Source organism: Diaphorina citri, unplaced genomic scaffold, assembly GCF_000475195.1.
Source record: "Diaphorina citri unplaced genomic scaffold, Diaci psyllid genome assembly version 1.1 scaffold578, whole genome shotgun sequence".
Lineage (NCBI taxonomy): Eukaryota > Metazoa > Arthropoda > Insecta > Hemiptera > Psyllidae > Diaphorina > Diaphorina citri.
Window position 1 is genome coordinate 168,096 of NW_007378012.1, and position 25,840 is coordinate 193,935.

General features: G+C 37.8%; 2 protein-coding genes across 3 annotated transcripts in view; both read left to right on the forward strand.

The window, feature by feature from the left end:
- LOC103510263 (gastrula zinc finger protein XlCGF57.1) overlaps positions 1 to 23,949 on the forward strand; it is a 32,311-nt gene extending 8,362 nt beyond the window's left edge. The window contains exons 6-10 of the mRNA XM_026824351.1: positions 13,186 to 13,327; positions 14,096 to 14,352; positions 15,080 to 15,311; positions 22,998 to 23,145; positions 23,550 to 23,949. Of these exons, the coding sequence (XP_026680152.1) occupies positions 13,186 to 13,327; positions 14,096 to 14,352; positions 15,080 to 15,311; positions 22,998 to 23,145; positions 23,550 to 23,727 (957 nt within the window). The 3' untranslated portion in view covers positions 23,728 to 23,949. The remainder of the gene's footprint in view (positions 1 to 13,185; positions 13,328 to 14,095; positions 14,353 to 15,079; positions 15,312 to 22,997; positions 23,146 to 23,549) is intronic.
- LOC113467887 (protein suppressor of hairy wing-like) lies at positions 768 to 23,949 on the forward strand. 2 transcript variants are annotated; one of them, XM_026824359.1, is made up of 3 exons: positions 768 to 938; positions 1,457 to 1,663; positions 23,757 to 23,949. In XM_026824359.1, the coding sequence occupies exons 1-2, from the start codon at positions 841 to 843 to the stop codon at positions 1,632 to 1,634; spliced, it is 276 nt and encodes a 91-aa protein (XP_026680160.1). In that variant the 5' UTR covers positions 768 to 840; the 3' UTR covers positions 1,635 to 1,663; positions 23,757 to 23,949. The 2 variants fall into 2 exon arrangements, with proteins under 2 accessions (XP_026680160.1, XP_026680159.1); XM_026824358.1 differs by lacking the exon at positions 23,757 to 23,949 and having other exon boundaries at positions 1,457 to 1,881.
- Positions 23,950 to 25,840: the final 1,891 nt, after the last annotated feature.

Sequence of the window (25,840 nt, forward strand, 5' to 3'; positions counted from 1 at the left end):
TGGCCACTTATGTATTTTCAATGGTTATCTGAAAGAGGGCCTCTGAGTGAAATTTTTGCTATTTTTTGTTGAAAAAATTCCAAGAATTTCAGAGTCTGTCTTTCATGTTAAGGGAGATGTTTTAAATTTTTAATACATGGGTTTCTACGGGTAGTTCCAATGGAATATGCTTTGGCAGTCAGGGGTCAAGTTTGAGCCTAAGTTGCCTCTTCATTTAATTGGTAATAAAAATATCTTCTGCCTATTTTAAAACTAACATTTCTGTATTCATCCCAGTACATGCTTTTATCCTACAAGTCAAAGGAGGACGAAAAACAAATCTGCACCTACATTAAGGTTTGTCCCCGTCTCCCCAGTCTTATGTGCAATTTTATGATGAACATTATGTTAATTTTATGTTACACATTATCTTGATTTTATGTTTACTTTAGGTCACACTTGGTTATTTTCCGTCTAACCTAGCAGAGCAGTTGCGCTGGTTTAGGTGAGCTTTCAAAGTCAGAGAGCAGAAAAAATGAGGAACTACCTATTTTTTTCTTTTTCCTCTGTGACTTCTAGATCCCGAGGCAAATCGATTTAAAAAATGCCGGTAAATTATTTCACTATACTCTTTGAATTTTTTCATTAGAACCGCAAATAAAAATTGAATTTTCGACTTTATAAAGTTGCTTTTTCGGAGTTTTGTCATCAGATATGAATTTTTCACAACTTTTTGTGTAGGAATCAACCTTTTATAATTTTCACCCAAATGCAACTGCTCCATTTTCAACTTCATTTCTTTTCACTTCAGATTCTCGCCGACCTCCCCGTGTTCTATCCGAGAAAGAACTGATCGAGTCTATGCAAGAATTACTCTCCCTACTTATAGACGAAGAATCACTCACCGCCTATGGATGGCCACACACCCCCGTCGAGACCGTCATTCAGTCCGTCATTAGGTGAGCCTTCCCTATTTTCACCATTTCAAGGATCGATGTGCCTTGATCTTATTAAGTTATTTTTTCAAATTTAATCAAAATCGGATCGGGCAATTGCGAGTTATAGCGGAACAAACAAACATCTAAACCAAATGCAAAACGATCGAGTCAAAACGTGGACGATCTTATTAAGTTATTTTTCAAATGTAATCAAAATCGGATCGGGCAATTGCGAGTTATAGCGGAACAAACAAACATCTAAACCAAATGCAAAACGATCGAGTCAAAACGTGGACCTTCACTTCGTTCGGTCAAATACATATTTGGTGAACAGACCCCCACATAAATGCTGCAACATGGACCTTCACAAAACGGCCATTTTATCTACAGAGGTATTTTTTAATACAACTATTATTTGGACTAAAAAATTAGTTTCTTTCTACAACTGATTTTTTTATTATTATTATTTTTTTTATATATATATATTATTATTTATTTCTGACATGGTTATGAATATTATTCTGACTATTTGTTTTCAGCCAATGTGGTCACATGCCGGCTACAGAGTCGGAAGAAATGTCGTTTGCTGACAGTCTCCGTGAGAATGCTAAGCTACTATTCAGTGTGGTAACGGATGATGCTGCTATTAAACAACTCCTCAACAATCAAACCGTAGACCAGGTCATTCTACACATGCTCCGATTAGCCAAGAGCTAAATACTATCTTATTTTTATAATTAAGTAAGGTCCTTTCAGCTTCCCGTGTCCGTTTCATCAAAGGCATATTTTTCCAGGCACAAAACCTCATGTAAACCAGGCACTTTGATGTAATCCTTATTTATTACGAGATAGAGCGATCAGTGTGTGAACTATGAAATGTGAACTGTGAATGGATCTCGTTCTTATAATATAAGATACTGGTATTTGAGAAGTGTTCATTCTTAACATGAGTGGTAATGCCGTATTTAGGATGGTTCCGTGACGATACAAGGTCAAAGCCAGATATTTTTCCTCGAGAGTTAATTTGTTCTGAGTCACTTGTTTGGGTCTCTTGAATCAAAAGAATATCAAGAGCCAGCCTAGTTAGCTTAGTTGGTAGTGCGTCTGCCTTGTAAGCGCTAGGCCGCGGGTTCGATTCCCGCCCGATTGGATTTTGTACTTGTATGATTATTATATTACCCTGTATTGTAAAGAATATAAGTACCACTATTTCTATTCTATAAATAAAGAGTTGTTCCATTCCATTTTATGTTCAGATTTTTTCAGTTGATCAAAAGATTTCACTGGTTGATCTTGGTAGGCTTTGTACATTTTGGGATATTTTGAATTGGGTTACTGAGAAAGCTATTTGGGGAATTAGTTTAAGTAAAGTGGTGTAAATCAATCTTGAATCATGACCTAAGGAACTAGATCTCAGTGAATTACTTGAGATACACTTAGGTACCTATCTCCTATCTGACTTAGGATTAGGAACTGGAAGGAAATCTTGTGATTCAATTCCACATGAGAGAAAAAAAAACAATCCACATGCAGCAGCTAGGCAACATTTTTTCTGTTTTATGGGGCCTTGGGATTTTTGTCCTCTGGGACTGTGCTTTTCAAACTGTGTGCTTCAGTGGCAACAACTTTGAGAAGGACAAAAGTGGGAGGAAGTATGTACATAATATTACAAGGGGAGATCTGTGAGCAGGCTTCTGTAAATATGTTGGTAAGTATGTACGTACGATTGTTACAGTCGCGTCCTTGGCCCATACGGGGATAGCATACCAAATTTCATTGCTCTACGACAAACCGTTCTTGAGATATTTTGTATAGGTACCTACCACCTTTTTACTTTTTCCCGATTTAAACCTGTAGTACGTACGTACAGACCATGGGCTATAAATCACATTTTTGACATCAGGGGATCCCAAAACGGATATTTCCAACCATTTCCCGATTTTGAAAATTTGGACCGATTGCAATACTTACGTACATACCTACTAACTAAAAGAACCCCAAAAGTGAAGCGAGAAGAACAACAGGAGAGGAGAAAGCCAGCTGTTCCCAGAACAAATTCTGCCTGTTAGGGATAAAATCCACCCTGAGTGGGGATCAAGCCCATGATCTAGCACTCACAAGGTAGATGTGCTAGAGCCCACTCTTGTAACATGAAGTCAGTAGATTTCCATACAATGAGAGTAGAAGTGACAGTCTGTCAGGTATATTATGCTTGCCATAATTATACATGTATTGTTGTATTGTATCTGACAAGTAAAATTTGTTCCATACAGGGTAAACATCAACTCTCACCATGTCCACGAGAGCCATGCGGAGTAGTCAGAGAAACAAGAAGGTGGAGATGAAGGAAGAGACGGCAGAAGTTGAAGACAATACAGAGAGTCTAATGTTGGTTGTCGAAGAAGAAGGAGAAGAACTGGAGGTAAAATCAAACAAAGTTTGGGTTCTAAAAAAGTATTACGTATTCACAAAAAAAAAAAAGTTATTAGACTCCTTTTTTTTCTAAGCAGTCTTTATGCTTTATGTTGTAATGTAACACAAATAATTTGCTTATTCTGTACATAAAAAGCCCACTTCCAAGGCTTAGGTGTAAAGGGCAAACAGCCCTAAAAGTTGAGCTTATAGGAATCTTCAAATGCTAAGGACTCCTTGACTTTTTATTCCTACAAATACAACACATATATGAATATAATTTATATTGTTCATTATAAAAATGCATATTATCAATGTTTTCATTAATTAAATCTTTCAGGGCGAGGCTCAAGCTGAGCAGGAGGAACTTGAACAAGAGGAAACAAACGAGGCTGAGGGTGATGGTAATGAAGAACCAAAGGAAGAATTGTCCGATGCTGATGAAGGAATGCCAATAGGTAATGTGCTCTATGGCTTTGTCAATTTATCTGATCGGTCATAGCGTAGGTATTTATGTGACAAGACAACCCCCTCATTAGGATTGTATCACAAGGTCAAGATATATGAAAGAGCAAAAAAAAAAAACCAATAGGGGAAAATGAAAACATCGCTTTTTTTTTTACAATATTTAAAAACAAAAAAAAGTGATCTGTTTTCATATTCCCCTATTGATTTTCATTTGTTTTACCAAGTGTTGTGTACACTCTTGAAAGTTCTAACTTAAAAAAAAAAAGTTGCATGACCTATAAAGGAGAATTGTACAAGCTTAACCCAACCTTTAGGGCTGTTTGCCCCTACACCTAAGTAGTGGCAACCATAAGAGGGGCAATTGGGGTTTTAGTTTTAACATTATTAGTGTACCTACCACCTACCTGTAGGTATTTACCTATTTTTAATTAAGTTTCCTGATGATATGATTTCTTTTCTTTCATTGCTTGCCATTTGTAGCAAAAAGGAGACCAGGTAATTTGATTACTATTATCATTTTTCAGTGTGTCTTGATTTTTTTTTTTTTTTTTTTTTTTTTTTTTTTTTTTTTTTATATTTAAAACAAATTTTAAATTTGGGAGGGGCTTGACCATTTTTCCCCATTAGGTTGCTTAAAAGAGCTCAAAAAAAATTATATTTCCAATTTCCGAAAGCACCAGTGTTTCTGTTACTTGGAAGTTTTACTTTTTTTTCACCTTCCAGCCGAGAGGTGTCTGCCATAAAATATCTCACTTCATCTCCTCAGATAATCTACGAGTTTCGAATGGAAGATGACGCGTGGGGCGAGAACTACATTGAAGCCAAATTTTAGAAGAAAAAGTTGACCAATTTTTCCCCCATTAGGTGCTTAAGAAGCTCAAAAAAAATTATGTTTCCAATTTTCCGAGACCCAGTGTTCCTTTACTTGGAAGTTTTACTTTTTTTTTCACCTTCAATCCCTGAAGTGTCTGCAATAATATCACTTCATCTCCTCAGATATCTACGAGTTTCCGAATGAAGATGACGCTGTGGGCGAGAAAACTGTGCCTGGACACTTGTGTAAGGGTTGCTACCGTATATTCACCTCACAGGGGGTAAGTAAGATTAACCCATCAGGTAAAATCAGATTCGTTTTCCATAGGTACATCCCAAAAGTTAAAATGGACTTCACAAAGTTTCCGAGTCATCAATCAAGTATTTAAAATCAGATTACTTAGTGCTATTGAATTAACTTGAACGTCCAATCAGGATATCTTTTACACACGAAATGCAGTGCGGCGTACCGCGTGTACCCTAAAAATCTCGCGCAAATGGCCTGTTTTCCTTTCCTACACCGCGTTCGAAGTTCACTCTGCGTCAGGAGTGGGGGTAAAAACTGTGAACAACAAACCAACAAACATGACATCTAGCGGAAAGATTGCAAAACAAATTTGTACTTGATGCTAAGCGAGAGTCGCTTCCGGAATTTTGGAAGCCGCGTTCACTCGAAGAGATAACGTCAGGAGGGGAATTGAAATGAAAAACACGCATCATCGTGGCTTTGGGTTCGCATTGGGAAGATAAGACCCGGTTGTTTTCCCTCTTCCTGTTCTTTTCATCCCTTTTACAGGCATGGCTCACGATAGCCAACATGCCGTGGTTCAATCCCCATAGGAAACCTGCTTAATGTTGTCTGATTTTTTTTGTTTTTCAGGGACTCAAGCGTCACTTGAGAGCATGTCCTAATATTGCCGACAAGTTGCCGGTGGACAAGTTGGACCTCCTGCCTTCATTTCCTTCAATACCTACTTCAAAAATTGGATTTTTACTTTGGAATAGATTGGTTGTAAAAGAAGGGGCTTTTTGATAATAAAGATGGCGTAAAGAGTAGTATCATTTTTGTGTTTTTTCAATAAAATTAAATTTCAGTGATTTTTGTAATGATGTAATCCATCTCTTCCTAATCAACTTTCAAGTTACAAGAACTTTATTGTTGCTTTGATTATTTGCTTGTTAGTCAAATCAGGTACTTTTATCTGGGTGTAATCTCGGCTTTTTGGTAAGTTGCTCCTGAAAGTATTTTGGTCTGTAATGTGTGTTACATATTTTTGTTCTATTTTCAACCCAAATGCAGTGCAGTTGCATACGTTCTTTAGACCCCTAGTTGTAACTTTTGAAAGTTATTTAACTTGCAGGGGCTGACAGTGTTTTTCTAACTTTCATTTCACAGTAAATTCTTTTTAAAACTTTCGAGTTCAGCAAAAAAATCAATTTTTCAGTGATTTTTTTTGTTTTCGGGATTTCATGTCTAGTGAAAAATGTGATTTATGTTGGTAGCACTGAGAAGTTGGTACACCTGATGTAGGAGGGAAGGACCTCCTGGAGCAGTCCACAGAAATGATGGGTAAGTTATACTCTGTGCGCTCTCTTTTTGGACATTGAAGGGCTAGATGTAACATAAAGTATGGGAGTCCAAGGGTTGTACAGGGTTTATACGCGACCTGGAAAACCTGGAAAAGTCATATGAAATCTGAAAATCGGCCAAAAAGTCATGAAAAATCGTGAAAATTTAAAGAAAACCTGGAGAAGTCATGGAATTTGCCACCCGGTCAAAAATTAAAAATATTAAAGTTAAATATCAAGTATTTCCGAAAAACGGTCTGCGGCGCATTCCGCCTCATATTCCTTGACGTTCTGTGCAATTGCATATTTTACTTAAATGAAGGGGCAATCTTACTGGTTTTTAAGTACCTCCGCCCCCTAATTTTCTGGAAAAGTCATGGAAATTTTCTGGAATAGTCATGGGATTTCATGCCGGGAAAAGCGTATAAACCCTGTTGTAAGTTTTAATCCTCAATCCTTATTGGTCTAGTTTTACGGGCGCGCCGAGGATTGTCTCAGGATTGAGTTCAATCCGAGGTTGACCTGACTATTAAGCATAGGGAAATCCTTGTTTCATCTCAATCCCGAGTTGGTAAACCCCAGCATTAATACCTTGAGATAGGATATGGAAATTAAAGTAAGTATTGTACACACTACACACGTAGGTACTATCGCACGAGACTGCAATCAGAACCCAGAGGAAAGCACTTGCTACACATGTCGGAAACCAGGCCACATCGCACGGGATTGTACAGAACGGGAATCAGGTGGCGGTGGTGGCTACCAATCCAATGTGTCTTGCTACAAATGTAACATGACTGGACACATGGCAAGGGATTGCACGTCCAACGACAAGCTGTGCTACAACTGCAACCAACCCGGTCACATCAGCCGTGACTGTTCTAACCGTTCCAAAGATTGATAAATTCCAACATCCTGTCCTAATTGTTTCTTCACACATTTGAGAGTTTGCACATGAAACTCCCCAAAGCCTTGATTTTATTTTTAATTATTCTTTCTTGTTCTCAACATGTATGACCTGAGTTCTTAAGTACAACTTTCTATTACTCTCCTTACTGTGTTTTTACAACATAACAAAAACCAAGTTTATTTCCAGCCTGTTTGTAGACCTTATGTATACCATGTCCTGTATTGTATTTTGGCATTGATCATGTCAATGCCATATGTATGTATCCTACCCAAACCAATTGATGAATTCAGTTGAACTTATTGTAGCTTTCTATAGAATGGATCATTTTCCTACATATTGTGTTTGATTTAAATTTTAATGCTTTGTATTGTCTTGGGGAATGGGTATTAGTCCCCAAAAACATTGCCTGGCCTGTAAGTACTGTAGGAGGATCATTGAAAATCAAATCAAGTGTTCTGTTAACTAATGATAGGTATAAGCTTTTCCCAGTGTCTTCATTTTAACATGCTTTCATTATTGGATTTTGTACTTGTATGATTATTATATTACCCTGTATTGTAAAGAATATAAGTACCACTATTTCTATTCTATAAATAAAGAGTTGTTCAATTCCATTTTATGTTCAGATTTTTTCAGTTGATCAAAAGATTTCACCGGTTGATCTTAGTAGGCTTTGTACATTTTGGGATATTTTGAATTGGGTTACTGGAAGTAAAGAATTCAGTTTAAGTAAAGTGGTGTAAATCAATCTTGAATCATGACCTAAGGAACTAGATCTCGGTGTATTATTTGAGATACTCACACTTAGGTATAGGTACCTATCTGACTTAGGAACTGGAAGGAAATCTTGTGATTCAATTCCACATGAGAGAGAGAATTTTTTTTTCTGCTTTATGGGGCCTTGGGATTTTTGTCCTCTGGGACTGTGTGCTTCAGTGGCAACAATGAGAAGAACAAAAGTGGGAGGAAGTATGTACATAATATTACAAGGGGAGATCTGTGAGCAGGCTTCTGTAAATATGTTGGTAAGTATGTATGTACATACCTACTAACTAAAAGAACCCCAAAAGTGAAGCGAGAAGAACAACAGGATAGGAGAAAGCCAGCTGTTCCCAGAACAAATTCTGCCTGTTAGGGATAAAATCCACCCTGAGTGGGGATCAAGCCCATGATCTAGCACTATATAAAATTATACAGACAAAAAAGATGTGTATTATGTAACACGAACCTTGTATTATGTAACACGAATTTCCATTATAGGAGTCCTTAACGTAATCTTCTACTAGCAGTTATGGAACTGTCTCCCTCTAAAAAGTGGCTTGAATTTACTCACCGTAAATGCTAGTATATTGATAGATACCTACTTACTTTTTAAAGTCGTGTACAATATGTGAAAGAAGTTCCTAATAAAAAGGTCGGTAGTAGTCGGGACTCATAACCGCACCGACTCCATACCAACATAGAGATGTCTAGGGAAGAAGTAGTCTGGGGGACTTAGTCAAACAGGGAGTAGACCAGCCTGAATTTCCCTTGCTAAAGAAAAAGTAAAGGTTGAGTGCGAAGGGCAACCACTCGTAAAATTTGTAGCAAAAATCAAAAATGTCAGCCCAAAGCAATCACACTAGTCAGGGCACTCAGGGCTGATTGAGAGGCTGCCGGAAAACGCCTACCCCGTCTGTACGCGGGAAAAGGCGAGGAAAAAGAAGATCTAGGGAAGAAATACCTCTAGATATCGACAGGTTTCGGTAAGATATTTTTTTGGAGGAAGTAGGTAAAGTAGGTATCTACCTAAAAATCGATGTGGGACAAGTAGGTACCTACCTAATCCAACTATATTCCTATTTCATCAGATTAGGAACATTTTCGGTACCGAACTAGGTAGGTACCGTAAAATTTGAAAGCCCGGGTTAGATCTGGATTCTTTTTTCCGTCTAGTGACATATTTTTTTCAGCGGTTGGTCAAACTGAATCAAGAGGCTAGAGCCCATTCTTGTAACATGAAGTCAGTAGATTGCCATACAATGATAGAAGAAGTGACAGTCTGTCAGGTATATTATGCTTGCCATAATTATACATGATTTTATCTGACAATAAAATTTGTTCCATACAGGGTGAACATCAACTCTCACCATGTCCACGAGAGCCATGCGGAGTAGTCAGAGAAACAAGAAGGTGGAGATGAAGGAAGAGACGGCAGAAGTTGAAGACAATACAGAGAGTCTAATGTTGGTTGTCGAAGAAGAAGGAGAAGAACTGGAGGTAAAATCAAACAAAGTTTGGGTTCTAAAAAAGTATTACGTATTCACAAAAAAAAAAAAGTTATTAGACTCCTTTTTTTTCTAAGCAGTCTTTATGCTTTATGTTGTAATGTAACACAAATAATTTGCTTATTCTGTACATAAAAAGCCCACTTCCAAGGCTTAGGTGTAAAGGGCAAACAGCCCTAAAAGTTGAGCTTATAGGAATCTTCAAATGCTAAGGACTCCTTGACTTTTTATTCCTACAAATACAACACATCCGTCGCTATCATTTAGTGAGACATAACTATCAAACTGGATGTAACGGAGCTGCCAGACCTACCTTCCCTTGTCAGGTATGATACACGTCTAGGGGTTAGTGGTTCGAAGAGATTTGATAGAGTTCGAAGAGATCTGTAACTGCTAAGGTCTTATCGTCCCGAAATCGAAGAGAGAAAGAAGACAGGATAGGAGAAAGCCAGTCGGTCCGAGAACGAACATTATCCCTTCAGGATAAAATCCACCCGGGCGGGAATCGAACCCGCGGCCTAGCGCTTACAAGGCAGACGCGCTACCAACCAAGCTAACTAGACTGACAAGTTCATACTTTTTACTAACACTATTTTCTTCTATTTATTAACGCGATTTCCTTCTTTTTACTAACGCGATTATTTCTCGAACCCACAATCTCCAGGTGTGTGGCCGCGTATTCAACCGCAAGGACAACCTGCGCGAACATCTGCGCGCGCATGCGGGCGAAACCAAGCGCAAGAAGAAATTCAAGTGTGACAAATGCGAGAAGCAATTCTACGGGTTAACCTTGTTGAGAATACATGAGCGACTACACGGTGAGTTATATCTGTACTTGAAACTGTATATTGAGGGTTTTTATTCTAGGTTTGATAGAGAGAACTGTAGGAAGATCTGAGAGAAAAGGGTTGGAGAAGGGTGGGAGCATTAGATAGGAGGGTATGGAGGGGTAGGATAAAGGAGGGTAACGCCGACCCCAAGGTGCAGAAAAAGAAGAAAAGGTGCAGAAAAAGAAGAAAAAAAAATAGAGATAACTGTAACTGCTGAGGACTTGTCGTCCCGAAAGCGAAGAGAGAAGGGCATCCACTCGTAAAATGTGTAGCCAAAACCAAATGTCAGCCTAAAAGCGATCACCCTAGGGCTGAATGAGAGGCTGACGAAAAACGCCGACACCGTCTGAACACGGAAAAGGCGAAGAAGAAGATGGAGAGACTCTAACTGCTAAGGTCTTATCGTCCCGAAAGCGAAAAGAGAAGGACGTCCACTCGTAAAATTTGTAGCCAAAAACAAACGTCATCGTCAGCCCAAAAGTGATCACCCTAGGATTGGTTGAGAGGCTGACAAAGAAAACGCCAACCCCGTCTGAACACGGGAAGAGGAAAGAAGAAAAAGAAATAGATTTCTTCGTCCAATATTTTGTCTTGAGAAATTCACATCGCGATATTTCGCAACAAAACTTTAGGGAGTGAATTTAGGTAGAAAGACACTACTATCACGTCACGTGAGCTCATGGGGAGTCAGAATCTCAGAAAGACGTAGTTCAAAGTTTTCCCATAATATAGTAGGTAATTTCGTTCATGATAGCCCTCACGTGACGTGATATTAGTGTGTTTCTCATCTTTACCGTCTTTCTACCTTTTATCGCTCTGGGACATTCCCTACCACCCAACCCCGGTCATAACACTCCCTGATGTATGTTTTGTTTCACAGAGGAGGGCCATGGACTAAGTATAGATGAACAAGTTATTGAAGAAATCGGCAAGACTACTCCTGGACGTGGAAGACCTTCTGTGAAGAAGTTACTGAAAGGCATTGCTCCAAGTAAGCGGATTTCCATTGTTTGCGTCCAGACAAATGTCTGGAATTTTCTTCAGAACTTACTACTTAGACATGGTCAAATTTTGATTCTTGTTAACTTGATATTGGTCAAATTTCGATCCTTGTTGGCTTGATATTGGTTGAATTTTGATCCTTGTTAGCTTCATACTGGTTAAATTTTGATCCTTATTAGCTTATAATAAAATATCTTGTGTTTTTATAACTAACATTTCTATATTCATCCCAGTACATGCTTTTATCCTACAAGTCAAAGGAGGAGGAAAAACAAATCTGCACCTACATTAAGGTTTGTCCCCGTATCCCCAGTCTTCTGTGCAATTTTATGATGAACATTATGTTAATTTTATGTTACACATTATCTTGATTTTATGTTTACTTTAGGTCACACTTGGTTATTTTATTTCTAGACCTTCTAAACATTTTATTTGATGTGTCCCCTATGATTTGTTGTATTCTCTTGTTTGTGTTTATCTCTTTTACCTTTATGATTTCCAAGCTCAGTCTATTTAATTTGGTCTAAAAAACATTTATTTTACTTCCTTCTTCCGTCACAGCTTTTTTTCGTGTGTGTGATTTATTTTTCTATCTTTATTTTATTTAGCACCGGTCCTAAGTTTCTGCCAAAGCACTTGTAGTCATTTTCATTATTTTGATACCTTAGTTATACTTTTTGTCTGGTATGAAAGATTTTTATGGCTCGACTTTTTTTCGGATTTCAGACGATATCCGATGTCGTCGCCCGATACCGACAGACGATATCCAGATACCAACATCGCCCGTCCTTGCTTAACTTCAACCTCTCATAATTCATAAATAATATAAAGGTTGCCTGCTCTGGGCTGACATTTGGTTTTGGGAACAAAATTTTTTCGAGTGGATGCCGTTCCCACTCAATTTTTGCTATTTTTACTTTCTAACACTCGTATTTATGAACAAGAATGATCGTTCTTAGATCAGTCTCAAGTCAAAATTGACCAATCAAATGCCTTGAGACTATGCTTGGCACGAACTTAAGAGCCAGCATTTTGTTCATAAATATGGGTGTTAGTTTCTGCCAAAGCACTTGTAGTCATTTTCATTATTTTGATACCTTAGTTATACTTTTTGTCTGGTACGAAAGATTTTTATGGCTCGACTTTTTTTCGGATTTCAGACGATATCCGATGTCGCCCGATACCGACAGACGATATCCAGATACCAACATCGCCCGTCCTTGCTTAACTTCAACCTCTCATAATTCATAAATAATATAACAATGAAAGCATGTTAAAATGAAGACACTGGGAAAAGCTTATACCTATCATTAGTTAACAGAACACTTGATTTAATTTTCAATGATCCTCCTACAGTACTCACAGGCCAGGCAATGTTTTTGGGGACTAATACCCATTCCCCAAGACAATACAAAGCATTAAAATTTAAATCAAACACAATACATATGTAGGAAAATGATCCATTCTATAGAAAGCTACAATAAGTTCAAACCTACTGAATTCATCAATTGGTTTGGGTAGGATATATAAATATGACATTGACATGATCAATGCCAAAATACAATACAGGGCATGGTATACATAAGGTCTACAAACAGGCTGGAAATAAACTTGGTTTTTGTTATGTTGTAAAAACACAGTAAGGAGAGTAATAGAAAGAATAATATAAATGAAACTGATGAGAAGGTTAATAAAAGAAGGAATATTCTGTCTTACGTACATATTTTCTATTGAAGAACTACCTTTTCAAAGACCTGTCTCTTCTCGTGCATCTGATGAGAGACATACTACGAGATGGGCATGCTACGACACAGAGCACATGCGTCTAATGTAGCAGTTGTCTCATTGCTACCGAAATGAAACCGGCGGCGAAACATTAATCTTTTAAAACAAATAAAAATATACCTTGTGTGTTTCTTTGGTCCAATTTTTACGTATCATACCGTTTCTGTTTGCTTATCTCATACTAATTATTTTCCTCTCATTTTGCCGTCCAGTGTTACGCCAGATTTGCCGCCAAAGAGACTCTGAACCGCCACATGAAGACACACTCAGGCGTCAAACCCCATGTGTGTGAATACTGCGAGAAGGCATTCATACAGGCGTCCCAGCTCAAAGCTCACATGTTCCATCATACAGGTAGGACTTGGAGTTTTTACAATCATTAATCTTCAATTAACGGTTTATACTGCTAAAATTTTCTAAACAAGATCTTTGTACCATCATACATGTAGGACAATCATTAGAATTATTTTGAAGGTTTATACTGGCAGAATGGGACTGAAAAGTCCCATTACTCCGGCAGTGTAAACAAGGTCTTTGTACCATCAATAAGGTAGGACAATCGATAGTTTCATTTTGAAGGTTCAGTGAAGAACTCATTGGCTGGGGGACGTTGCAACAGGGAGTAGACCAGCTTAGTTTGGCTGGGGGACTTTAAACAGGGAGTATACCAGTCTGCATTTCCTTTGCTAAAGAAATAGCAAAGGTTGAGTGAGAAGGGCATCCGCTCGTTAAATTTGTAGCCAAAAGCAAATGTCAGCCCAAAGCAATCACCCTAGTTGGCACTGATTGAGAGGCTGACGAAAAACGCTGACCCCGTCTGTACACCGAAGAAAAAGACTTTTGTCCCAAGTAATCTTGTCCAGTTTTCCCAGCATTTTTGGTTTCTTTGTTAGATACTTATCTCAGATCACTGAAGGACAGATAACAAACTATTTTCTTCTTCTTTTTTTAATAATTAAACAAGGTCTTCTGTAAACAATATGTATTGTACTATGTTGTTAAACTCATAAAAACGAGACCTTGTTTAGACTGCTGGTGTAAAGGGACTTTTTAGTCTCATTCGAGCAGAATAAACAAGGTATATTCTATTCTATTATACTTAACAAATTTCCTTCCCTTCAGGTGAAAATGGGCACACCTGCGAGCTGTGTAACAAAACGTTCAATCGCAAGGCCCGTCTGGAACTACACATGAAGTACATTCACGAGGGTGCCGACCCCTACCAGTGCGATATTTGCCGCAAGACGTTCATCCGCAAAGAAGATCTAACGCGTCACTGTTTGCTGCACACGGGCGTCAAACCACACAAGTGTCCGATTTGCACGAAAGGGTTCACCATGAAATCGTCGCTCAAGATTCACCTGTTGACCCATACCAAGGTAATTGAAAAAGTGGGCAATGTTTTATTTGACATCAATTTCATTATACCATAGGTTAGGTACATACATAAGTAGGTTACATAGCAGTTGGAAGAATCTTATAGATAATTGAATGGGTATAAATATTTTAGTAGGTTTATCAACCTGTCTATAAAATAGGGTTTTAATATGATACGCTAGGCCGCGGGTTCGATTCCCGCCCGGGGCGTATTTTATCCTGATGGGATAATGTTCGTTCTCGGAACGGCTGGCTTTCTCCTATCCTGTCTTCCTTCTCTCTTCGATTTCGGGACGATAAGACCATAGCAGTTAGAGTTCCCTCTGTCAAAGCTCTTAAAAAAAAGTAGGTAGATCGGAAAAAAGTTTTAATAGATTTCAGCATTTCAGTGGTCTTTTTGTGTGAAGTCCAATGATCTCTTCTGAGTTGACTTACGCAACCGTCGGATAAGATTGTGTTGCTTCCTTTAACTTGGTTCTGGGATCATTGAATTTTGAAGGGGGACTCCCTACTGATTGGGAAGATTTGGGAACTGACAGGGAAGATGCGGCAAACATCAAAATGAGACTGTGAACAGCGGCATGAAATCTTCGAGTACCATTATATGTAAGAAAATATGTCATAGTAAATAAACCGTGTACATGTAATTGCATTAATAGATAATGCGTATGTACAAATAATAAAAAAAACATCAAGTTGAAAGTTAAAACTCGCTTCCTTCGTTTCCAGGAGCCGCCCAAGTCGTGCGAGGTGTGTGGACGCGCCTTCATTCGTCAGGACTGTCTCATCCGGCACCTCCGCCAGAAGCACCGTTCACATCTGGACGAGGTGTTGGCTCAGGGGGACAAGAAGAAACTGGAAGCTCAACTGCTGGCAGCGGCTGCTACGGAGCTAACCTCGGTTCTGGAGGATGGGGAGGAGGAGGGAGACGAGGGCGAAGGTGGAAATGAGAGCGGTGGAGGTGAGGATCTATTTATTTATTTTATTATTATTTTTTTGGTATAAATAAAAAAAAAACATCAAGTTGAAAGTTAAAACTCGCTTCCTTCGTTTCCAGGAGCCGCCCAAGTCGTGCGAGGTGTGTGGACGCGCCTTCACTTTTTTTTTCCTAGTAAAAGGTAGTTGGATGTTTTCACGTATCACAAAAACTCACGTCTCTTCGTGAATAATGGAGATATAATATCCAGAGTTGAAAATATATAAATTACCTACATATAAGTCTTATTTCTAACAACATATTACGTCGCATCACGAAAAGCTGTTTCAACTAAAAGGGGGAAAAGTAACAAGGGTCTATTTCTTGTATAAAATCTTTCAAATATTTAATTTAATAAATTTAATTTATTCCTAGGTACCTATTTATTTTTTTCTTACTAAATATAAATAGACTCTAGTTTTTACTATTAGGTATTATTATTAAGTACAAAGGAGTAGCTACAAAGGTGCCTTTAAATAACGAATCGATCTGTCCATAGGGCCTATTCGGGACGTACAAGTGTGCGCGTAGCTTTAAAATAGCTCCTCATTCCATTTCATATAGTCAGGTATATCGCTAGACCTATCTTTTTTTGCCTGTAAATCGGAATATTGGAAAAGAAAAATATGTTTGTACATAATATTATTCATTTTACTCATGTCACTTTTGAACGTTATTTACTGTAAAATAAATTATGGTGGATTTTTCTATTTATAAAGTAAAACGGTGAGCCTCTTTTTTTCCACTTTTAGTCACATTTTAGTGTAAAACAACGTGGATATCGCCTCTGAAATGAATCAGCATCCGGATACCAATCACGCGCAACGTTGCTTAACTTCAGTGATATATTGGGAGCTGATGTTCTCAACATGTGATCACCGCTGGCTGCTACAGGTCTCTGTCTGCCATCTTTCAGTCTAGTTAGCTTGGAAGGTAGCGCGTCTGCCTTCTAAGCACTAGGTCGCCGGGTTCGATTCGCGCCAGGGGCGAAGTTTCCTTCACATGTGCAGATAAGGTTCTTTCTCGGAACGGCTAGTTTTTTCGTATCTTGTCCCCTTTCTCTTTTCAATATATTTTCCCGATATGATTATATCGGTACAATAAGACCTCCATTGTTACGTACAGTTCCTTATATCAAACGTAAAGACGCGAACCTCTCTTTCTCAATAATAATAGGTACCTCTACCTCTAATAATCAGTCACAACCACAGTGCCATAAATTGTCCATTCAGCCTAATTATTCATCAAATGGAAGATAAGCAAATTCAAATTAAACGGTAAGAGACATCGAAATCATTTGGTCATTCGGATGTGAATATTCTAATCAATATGATTTTTCACGCCGAATCGAATGGCGCTACTTTTAGTACTGTCTGACTTACGGTTGAGAAGTTGCGGGTTCGATACTCAAGTATCTTTCCTTATGAAAAACTTTCCAAGTTTCAGGGATATAAAGACGCTTTTACTGTTTTAAGGTCCAATACTTGCCAGCCTAGTTAGCTTAGTTGGTTGTGTGTCTGCCTTGTAAGCGCTAGGCCGCGGGTTCGATTCCCGCCCGGGGCGGATTTTATCCTGATGGGATAATGTTCTAAGTCCCCTTTTTACTTTCTATTACCAACAAGTATAGGAAACTTATACCTACAAGATAATGAGAAAGTATTGTGATTGGTCCAAATATTCAAGACTTACCGAAGCAAGTATCTTCCCTTATGAAAAACTTTCCAAGTTTCAGGGATATAAAGACGCTTTTACTGTTTGTCCAATACTTAACTAGTACTGACTGAACCTTAAAACTACATTTAGAACACTCCTAAAGCAAGTATCTTGTATCTTCTATTTGACAGTTAGTAGCTATCATTATTTTGCTGTCGGAAATTCCGAACACTAGACCATGGTACTTGTGCAGAAGTCACGTCAATGAAAAATTGCTACAAAGTGAGGCTGTGAATAGTGACCAGTGTTATTATAGGGTTAGTTGAATGCAAAAAGGAAAGGAGCTCTCACAATTTAGCAGTAACTAGTGCTATTTTTCCTGTAATTTTAGTTGAAAAATGGTACCTGGTTCGACAAATCAAATATTTCAAATAATGAAGAAAAAATTGGCTCCGGTTTCTTTTCAAGATTGAGGTAGTTTCAGTGTTTGAGATATTAGATTCGTTGGAAAGATGAAGAAAAATCATTAGACACGTATTTTTTAGTTTTTCTCTAACAATATTATGATCGAGTAGAAGGCGAGAAAGATAATCAGATTTAGAGGCACTTGGCCCTTCAACATTTATTTGACAGATTCCGAACGATGGCCCAATCGTACGAGAGCGTGAGGCATTCATATTAGAGAGAAATAGATCATTCAGTATATCCAATGAAAATATTTAAGATAGCCAAAAGATCGAAAGGACAGTTTGGCGTCCAAATGTAGTCTGATTAGCGTTATCCAGGGTGCACCAACGTGGAGGAGGACTACTCACACCCCAATTCTATGTATATTCTTTGAAAAAATAAAACGTCCATACGATAAATAAAATAATTATACTGGTGAAAGCCATAAAATACCCGAGACCTTGTTGGGGTAAAGGGACTTTTTAGTTTCATTCGAGCAGAATAAACAAGGTGTATTCTATTCTAATGTAACTTGGTGAACTCAGACCCCGTGTAAAACTTCGATAACATTGCATTTTAGGTTCGATTCCCACCCGGCCAGTATAGTTTGCTTGGTTGGTAGCGCGCCTGCTTTGTAAGCGCTAGGTCGCGGCTTCGATACCCGCTCGGCGCGAACTTTATCCTAAACAGATAAGGTTTGCTCTCAGAACGCCTGGCTTTCTCCTCTCTTCGATAAGACCTCCGTTGTTACAGTTGTCTCTGTCAAACCTCGAAAAAAAAGTTATCAGTTATTTTTGTATAAATGGCCTCTATTTTGTACTTACCTAGTTGATCGCTATTATTTTGCTGTTGTTTAATTTGGATTCCTATTAATTGCACCCTTATGTATTTTCCATGTTATTTATTAGTTATTTTATTGGGCTTGATTGACAGGTTTTATACACGAATGACCACAATATGAAAATTGACCTTTGAGGAAACAGCTTGATTTTTTCTTCTTCTTCTTTTTTTTTCCTAGTAAAAGGTAGTTGGATGTTTTCACGTATCACAAAAACTCACGTCTCTTCGTGAATAATGGAGATTATTGTATCTTTTAATTGTAATTGTAGAAAGGATTGAACAAAGGACACGGGTAGGATTTGTATGATAAGGAGAAGGTTTATTGAAAGAGAAATGTGAACAGAGAATTATGTACAGATAAAAAGATGTCTCAGAACTGGGAAGAGTTTTTCAGTTGTTGATTTGGTTGCTAGGTGACAATGTTACTGGGTGGTTGTTGTTTTTCAATACTGTGTGTAGCTATCAAAATATACCACAGAGATATAATATCTAGAGTTGAAAAAATATAAATTACCTACATAAGTCTCATTTCTGACAACATATTACGTCGCATCACGAAAAGCTGTTTCAACTAAAAGGGGAGCAAAGTAACAAGGGTCTACTTCTTGTATAAAATCTTTCAAATATTTACTTTAATTTATTCCTTTTTTTTCTTACTAAATATAAATAGACTCTAGTTTTTACTATTAGGTATTATTATTAAGTACAAAGGAGTAGCTACCAAGGTGCCTTCAAATGACGAATCGATCTGTCCATAGGGCCTATTCGAGACGTACAAGTGTGCGCGTAGCTTTAAAATAGCTCCTCATTCCATTTCTTATAGTCAGGTATATCGCTAGACCTATCTTTTTTACCTGTAAATCGGAAAAGAAAAATGTTTGTACATAATATTATTCTTCTTACTTATGTCACTTTTGGACGTTATTTACTGTAAAATAAATTATGGTGGATTTTTCTATTTATAAGTAAAACGGTGAGCCTCTTTTTTTTCCACTTTTAGTCACATTTTAGTGTAAAACAACGTGGATATCGCCTCTGAAATGAATCAGCATCCGGATACCAATCACGCGTAACGTTGCTTAACTTCAGTGATATATTGGGAGCTGATGTTCTCAACATGGGATCACCGCTGGCTGCTACAGGTCTCTGTCTGCCATCTTTCAGTCTAGTTAGCTTGGAAGGTAGTGCGTCTGCCTTCTAAGCACTAGGTCGCCGGGTTCGATTCGCGCCAGGGGCGAAGTTTATCCTTCACATGTGCAGATAAGGTTCTTTCTCGGAACGGCTAGTTTTTTCGTATCTTGTCCCCCCCTTTCTCTTTTCAATATATTTTCCCGATATGATTATATCGGTACAATAAGACCTCCATTGTTACGTACAGTTCCTTATATCAAACGTAAAGACGCGAACCTCTCTTTCTCAATAATAATAGGTACCTCTACCTCTAATAATCAGTCACAACCACAGTGCCATAAATTGTCCATTCAGCCTAATTATTCATCAAATGGAAGATAAGCAAATTCAAATTTAATGTCGAGAACAAAAAATACGAAAAATAGGTAGGTACCTACCCATCATAAATGAGTCATAAAACATTTTATGTTTCCAATAAAAACATCCGCAGGCCTTGATAAGGAGAAATGGAGATCCTATGATTTGTGGAAAGAAGACGTTACTTTTATCACGTAATCCAAATATATTCCAAATCCAAAAAATAATGTTAACGCGTTTGCGTAGGTCGACTGAGTTCATGGTCTTGATATTTGAGTTTTACGTACGTGCGCGAGAGTTTTTCCTTCCAAATTTCAAGATTTCTCGTTCATCCCTCAAGAAAAACAGGCTAAATTCACCATCCAGACTGGAAAAGGATCTTGATGATCACAAAAGGATAAAGGACGAGCGAGGGTTTATAAATTTTCCGGGCAGTTTTTGGTTCTACAGGTAGGTAACAGCACACGATCTAAACACCTCATTTATCGTGTGAACGGTTCTTCCCTTCCCCGCCCCCCTTGACCCTGTCCCCCCTTCTCCTCCCCTGCGTTTTTTTGCTCTTGTGTTTCTGTTTTCTGTTTTGTGTTGTGAGTTTTGCTGTTGGTGGTTTCGGTACTTTTGGGTCTTTTGGTATGGTTTTGTACCTACCTATACCTACCTGGATAATCATAAATTATAATCAAATACCTTCATAATTATTATACCTACCTACCTACGTAACTTACCTACCATTTGGCATTGCTTGAAGTACTGAAACAAGAATCATGTTTGCAAAGTCTTGTTCAATTTTGTGTAATCATGACATTTGGTGTTGATAAAAATTTGTGATAGGCTGCTCCATTATCAAAAACAACAGTCTCTCGAGTGTTTAATTTAATAAAGTGATAAAAGTCAAACCTCAAACTTAAAGACAGTTTCACTTTTACACACTTTTCCTTATCTCCCACCTATGTTAAAATATGAACACTTGTCAACTATGTGGAGTCAAAGAAAACCTCTTGAGATGTTCAAAGTGCAAAGTTACGTTCTACTGTAGTAAGCAACATCAGACATTGGATTGGAAAGCCCACAAGATCAACTGCAACATATTGAGTAATCAGAGTGCTACGAACAACACCAGCTTAGCTAATAATACTCCGCAAGTGGCCCAAATTCAGAATCAATTTCCTCTCTCTAACCAATATTTCCATGAAGGTAAGATTTTAGATAGAAGCTACAGTAAAAAGGTTTTGAGTAAACAGTACTTAGATCATAGAACAAGGACTTCTACTTGTCTACCCAAAGTCCAGTGTGGCCCAAAAACTAATATGCAAATTCTCTCCATTTTTCATTTTTTTTTTTTTTTTACTGAAAATAATTGCATAACCATTAAGTATTTTACTTAATACTCACTTACTCTTGTGCTTTGACATGCTAAAAATAAAATTAAAAAAGATCGGAAGAGCGGTTCCATTTTTTTGTGATGACGTCAGTTCATGTGTCAGTTCGTGATGACGTCAGTTCATGTGTAAACCATGGCTGTTTCAACGTTATTTTTTTTGCGACCTTTTAGCGACATTTTAGGGGATTTAGGGACCGTTTTGGATGTTTTTGAGTGTGCCAATGCATTTTTTGGGTACTTTTACATCGGAATAGGACTCTATCTTGAAAAAAATTGTCATTTGGTTGAGCCCCTATAATTTTTGCGGGCAGCCATTTTTTCGTGATGACGTCAGTTCATGCGTAAACCATGGCTGTTTCAACGTTATTTTTTTTGCGACCTTTTAGCGACATTTTAGGGGATTTAGGGACCGTTTTGGATGTTTTTGAGTGCGCCAATGCACTTTTTGGGTACTTTTACATCGGAATAGGACTCTATCTCGAAAAAAAATTTCATTTGGTTGTGCCCCATTCTTTTGTGATGAATTGAGTGCTCTGGACGAGAACGCCACAGGTTGTTCGTTTTGCAGTAAAACACAACCAATACCATAGCTGGAACTGTCAACAGATAAAGTTACGTCTTTGTTAACGTCAAAAAACTTCAGTACTGGAGCATTGGAGATACAATTTTTGAGTTCCTGAAAACATTTTTCATGATTTTCATCCCAAATCCACAGACTATTCTTGTTAAGAAGATCTCTTATGGGGGAAGATCGACTCGAATAATTCTGAATGAATTTTGCAAGGTAATTCATGGGCAACCATAGCTTCCAAGCATCCGCCGCATCTCCATCCCCATTGACAAGCAGAGGAGGTAAAGCTTTCACTTCTGACACCATGTTGAGTTGGAGTTCTAATGTAGTAAGAAAAGATCACTTTGAAAATAGAACATTGGAACGAATTTATTTTGTGTAGACTCACCAGAGTGAAAATCAAGACTGAGGATTGAATCAATTCACTCTAGCCAATATTGGATATTGGAAAACCCAAATACACTGGTTCGAAACCACCATCATACACAACAAAGGCGAGAAAGATAATCAGATTTAGAGGCACTTGGCCCTTCAACATTTATTTGACAAATGGAACAGTTGCAAATGGGAAAAATTATTAATAAATGGTCGATTCCTATGTAAAAAGTTGGGAAAAATCCAAATCTGAGGTCAAAACTCCGAAAAAAAAATTACTTTAGAAGGTCGAAAATTCAATTTCTATTTTCCGTCAGAGTCATGAACTCTGACGTCAGACTTCAGGGAATACTCAATATGGTCTTTACAGTGATATCCCAATTCTCAACGAAAACAATGGTCAAAACAACTTGACAAGTGAGTTCTTTTTCTGATGTGAAGATATATGTTGTAACAGACCCAATACACAGAAATATTCACAGAGTGAGTAATATCCAGGACACTGTAGTTTGTATTGTAAAGTTTGGCTATAAGAACAAGAACACCCAAAATAAGCATCATTAAATAGGATGAGGAAAGTCGTGTGATGTTCACACCAGATTTTTTTTTTCTTTTTCCACAGCAAAACGGAGGCCTCCTGAGGATTTTCCCGGAAGGCGGAACCTTTTTCCTCTGCGACTTCTACATCCCGAGGTAAATCGATTTAAAAAATGCCGGTAAATGATATCACTATACTCTTTGAATTTTTCATTAGAACCGCAAATAAAAATTGAATTTTCGACTTTATAAAGTTGCTTTTTCGGAGTTTTGTCATCAGATATGAATTTTTCACAACTTTTTGTGTAGGAATCAACCTTTTATAATTTTCACCCAAATGCAACTGCTCCATTTTCAACTTCATTTCTTTTCACTTCAGATTCTCGCCGACCTCCCCGTGTTCTATCCGAGAAAGAACTGATCGAGTCTATGCAAGAATTACTCTCCCTACTTATAGACGAGGAATCACTCACCGCCTATGGATGGCCACACACCCCCGTCGAGACCGTAATTCAGTCCGTCATTAGGTGAGCCTTCCCTATTTTCACCATTTCAAGGATCGATATGCCTTGATCTTATTAAGTTATTTTTCAAATTTAATCAAAATCGGATCGGGCAATCGCGAGTTATAGCGGAACAAACAAACATCTAAACCAAATGCAAAACGATCGAGTTAAAACGTGGACCTTCACTTCGTTCGGTCAAATACATATTTGGTGAACAGACCCCCACATAAATGCTGCAACATAGGCCTTCACAAAACGGCCATTTTTTCTGCATAGGTCTTTTTTAATACAACTATTATTTGGACTAAAAAATTAGTTTCTTTCTACAACTGATTTTTTTTATTTTTATTATTATTATTTTTTTATATATATTATTATTTATTTCTGACATGGTTATGAATATTATTCTGACTATTTATTTTCAGCCAATGTGGTCACATGCCGGCTACAGAGTCGGAAGAAATGTCGTTTGCTGACAGCCTCCGTGAGAATGCTAAGCTACTATTCAGTGTGGTGACGGACGATGCTGCTATTAAACAACTCCTCAACAATCAAACCGTAGACCAGGTCATTCTACACATGCTCCGATTAGCCAAGAGCTAAATATTAACTTATTTTTATAATTAAGTTAGGCTTTCCGTGTCAGTTTCATCAAAGGCACATTTTTCCAGGCACAAAACCTCATGTAAACCAGGCACTTTGATGTAAACCTTATGTATTATACTGGTATTTGAGAAGTGTTCATTCTTAACATGGGTGGCAATGCCGTATTTAGGATGGTTCCGTGATGATACAAGGTCAAAGCCAGATATTTTTCCTCGAGAGTTAATTTGTTCCGAGTCACTTGTGTGGGTCTCTTGAATCAAAAGAACATCAGTGTTATGATCGAGTAGATGTACAGATAAAAAGATGTCTCAGAACTGGGAAGAGTTTTTCAGTTGTTGATTTGGTTGCTAGGTGACAATGTTACTGGGTGGTTGTTGTTTTTCAATACTGTGTGTAGCTATCAAAATATACCACAGAGATATAATATCTAGAGTTGAAAAAATATAAATTACCTACATAAGTCTCATTTCTGACAACATATTACGTCGCATCACGAAAAGCTGTTTCAACTAAAAGGGGAGCAAAGTAACAAGGGTCTACTTCTTGTATAAAATCTTTCAAATATTTACTTTAATTTATTCCTTTTTTTTCTTACTAAATATAAATAGACTCTAGTTTTTACTATTAGGTATTATTATTAAGTACAAAGGAGTAGCTACCAAGGTGCCTTCAAATGACGAATCGATCTGTCCATAGGGCCTATTCGAGACGTACAAGTGTGCGCGTAGCTTTAAAATAGCTCCTCATTCCATTTCTTATAGTCAGGTATATCGCTAGACCTATCTTTTTTACCTGTAAATCGGAAAAGAAAAATGTTTGTACATAATATTATTCTTCTTACTTATGTCACTTTTGGACGTTATTTACTGTAAAATAAATTATGGTGGATTTTTCTATTTATAAGTAAAACGGTGAGCCTCTTTTTTTTCCACTTTTAGTCACATTTTAGTGTAAAACAACGTGGATATCGCCTCTGAAATGAATCAGCATCCGGATACCAATCACGCGTAACGTTGCTTAACTTCAGTGATATATTGGGAGCTGATGTTCTCAACATGGGATCACCGCTGGCTGCTACAGGTCTCTGTCTGCCATCTTTCAGTCTAGTTAGCTTGGAAGGTAGTGCGTCTGCCTTCTAAGCACTAGGTCGCCGGGTTCGATTCGCGCCAGGGGCGAAGTTTATCCTTCACATGTGCAGATAAGGTTCTTTCTCGGAACGGCTAGTTTTTTCGTATCTTGTCCCCCCCTTTCTCTTTTCAATATATTTTCCCGATATGATTATATCGGTACAATAAGACCTCCATTGTTACGTACAGTTCCTTATATCAAACGTAAAGACGCAAACCTCTCTTTCTCAATAATAATACCTCTAATAATCAGTCACAACCACAGTGCCATAAATTGTCCATTCAGCCTAATTATTCATCAAATGGAAGATAAGCAAATTCAAATTTAATGTCGAGAACAAAAAATACGAAAAATAGGTAGGTATTAGGGTCCATTCAGCCTAATTATTCATCAAATGGAAGATAAGCAAATTCAAATTTAATGTCGAGAACAAAAAATACGAAAAATAGGTAGGTACCTACCCATCATAAATGAGTCATAAAACATTTTATGTTTCCAATAAAAACATCCGCAGGCCTTGATAAGGAGAAATGGAGATCCTATGATTTGTGGAAAGAAGACGTTACTTTTATCACGTAATCCAAATATATTCCAAATCCAAAAAATATAATGTTAACGCGTTTGCGTAGGTCGACTGAGTTCATGGTGGATAAGGAGAAATGGAGATCCTATGATTTGTGGAAAGAAGACGTTACTTTTATCACGTAATCCAAATATATTCCAAATCCAAAAAATAATGTTAACGCGTTTGCGTAGGTCGACTGAGTTCATGGTCTTGATATTTGAGTTTTACGTACGTGCGCGAGAGTTTTTCCTTCCAAATTTCAAGATTTCTCGTTCATCCCTCAAGAAAAACAGGCTAAATCCACCATCCAGACTGGAAAAGGATCTTGATGATCACAAAAGGATAAAGGACGAGCGAGGGTTTATAAATTTTCCGGACAGTTTTTGGTTCTACAGGTAGGTAACGCACCTCATTTAT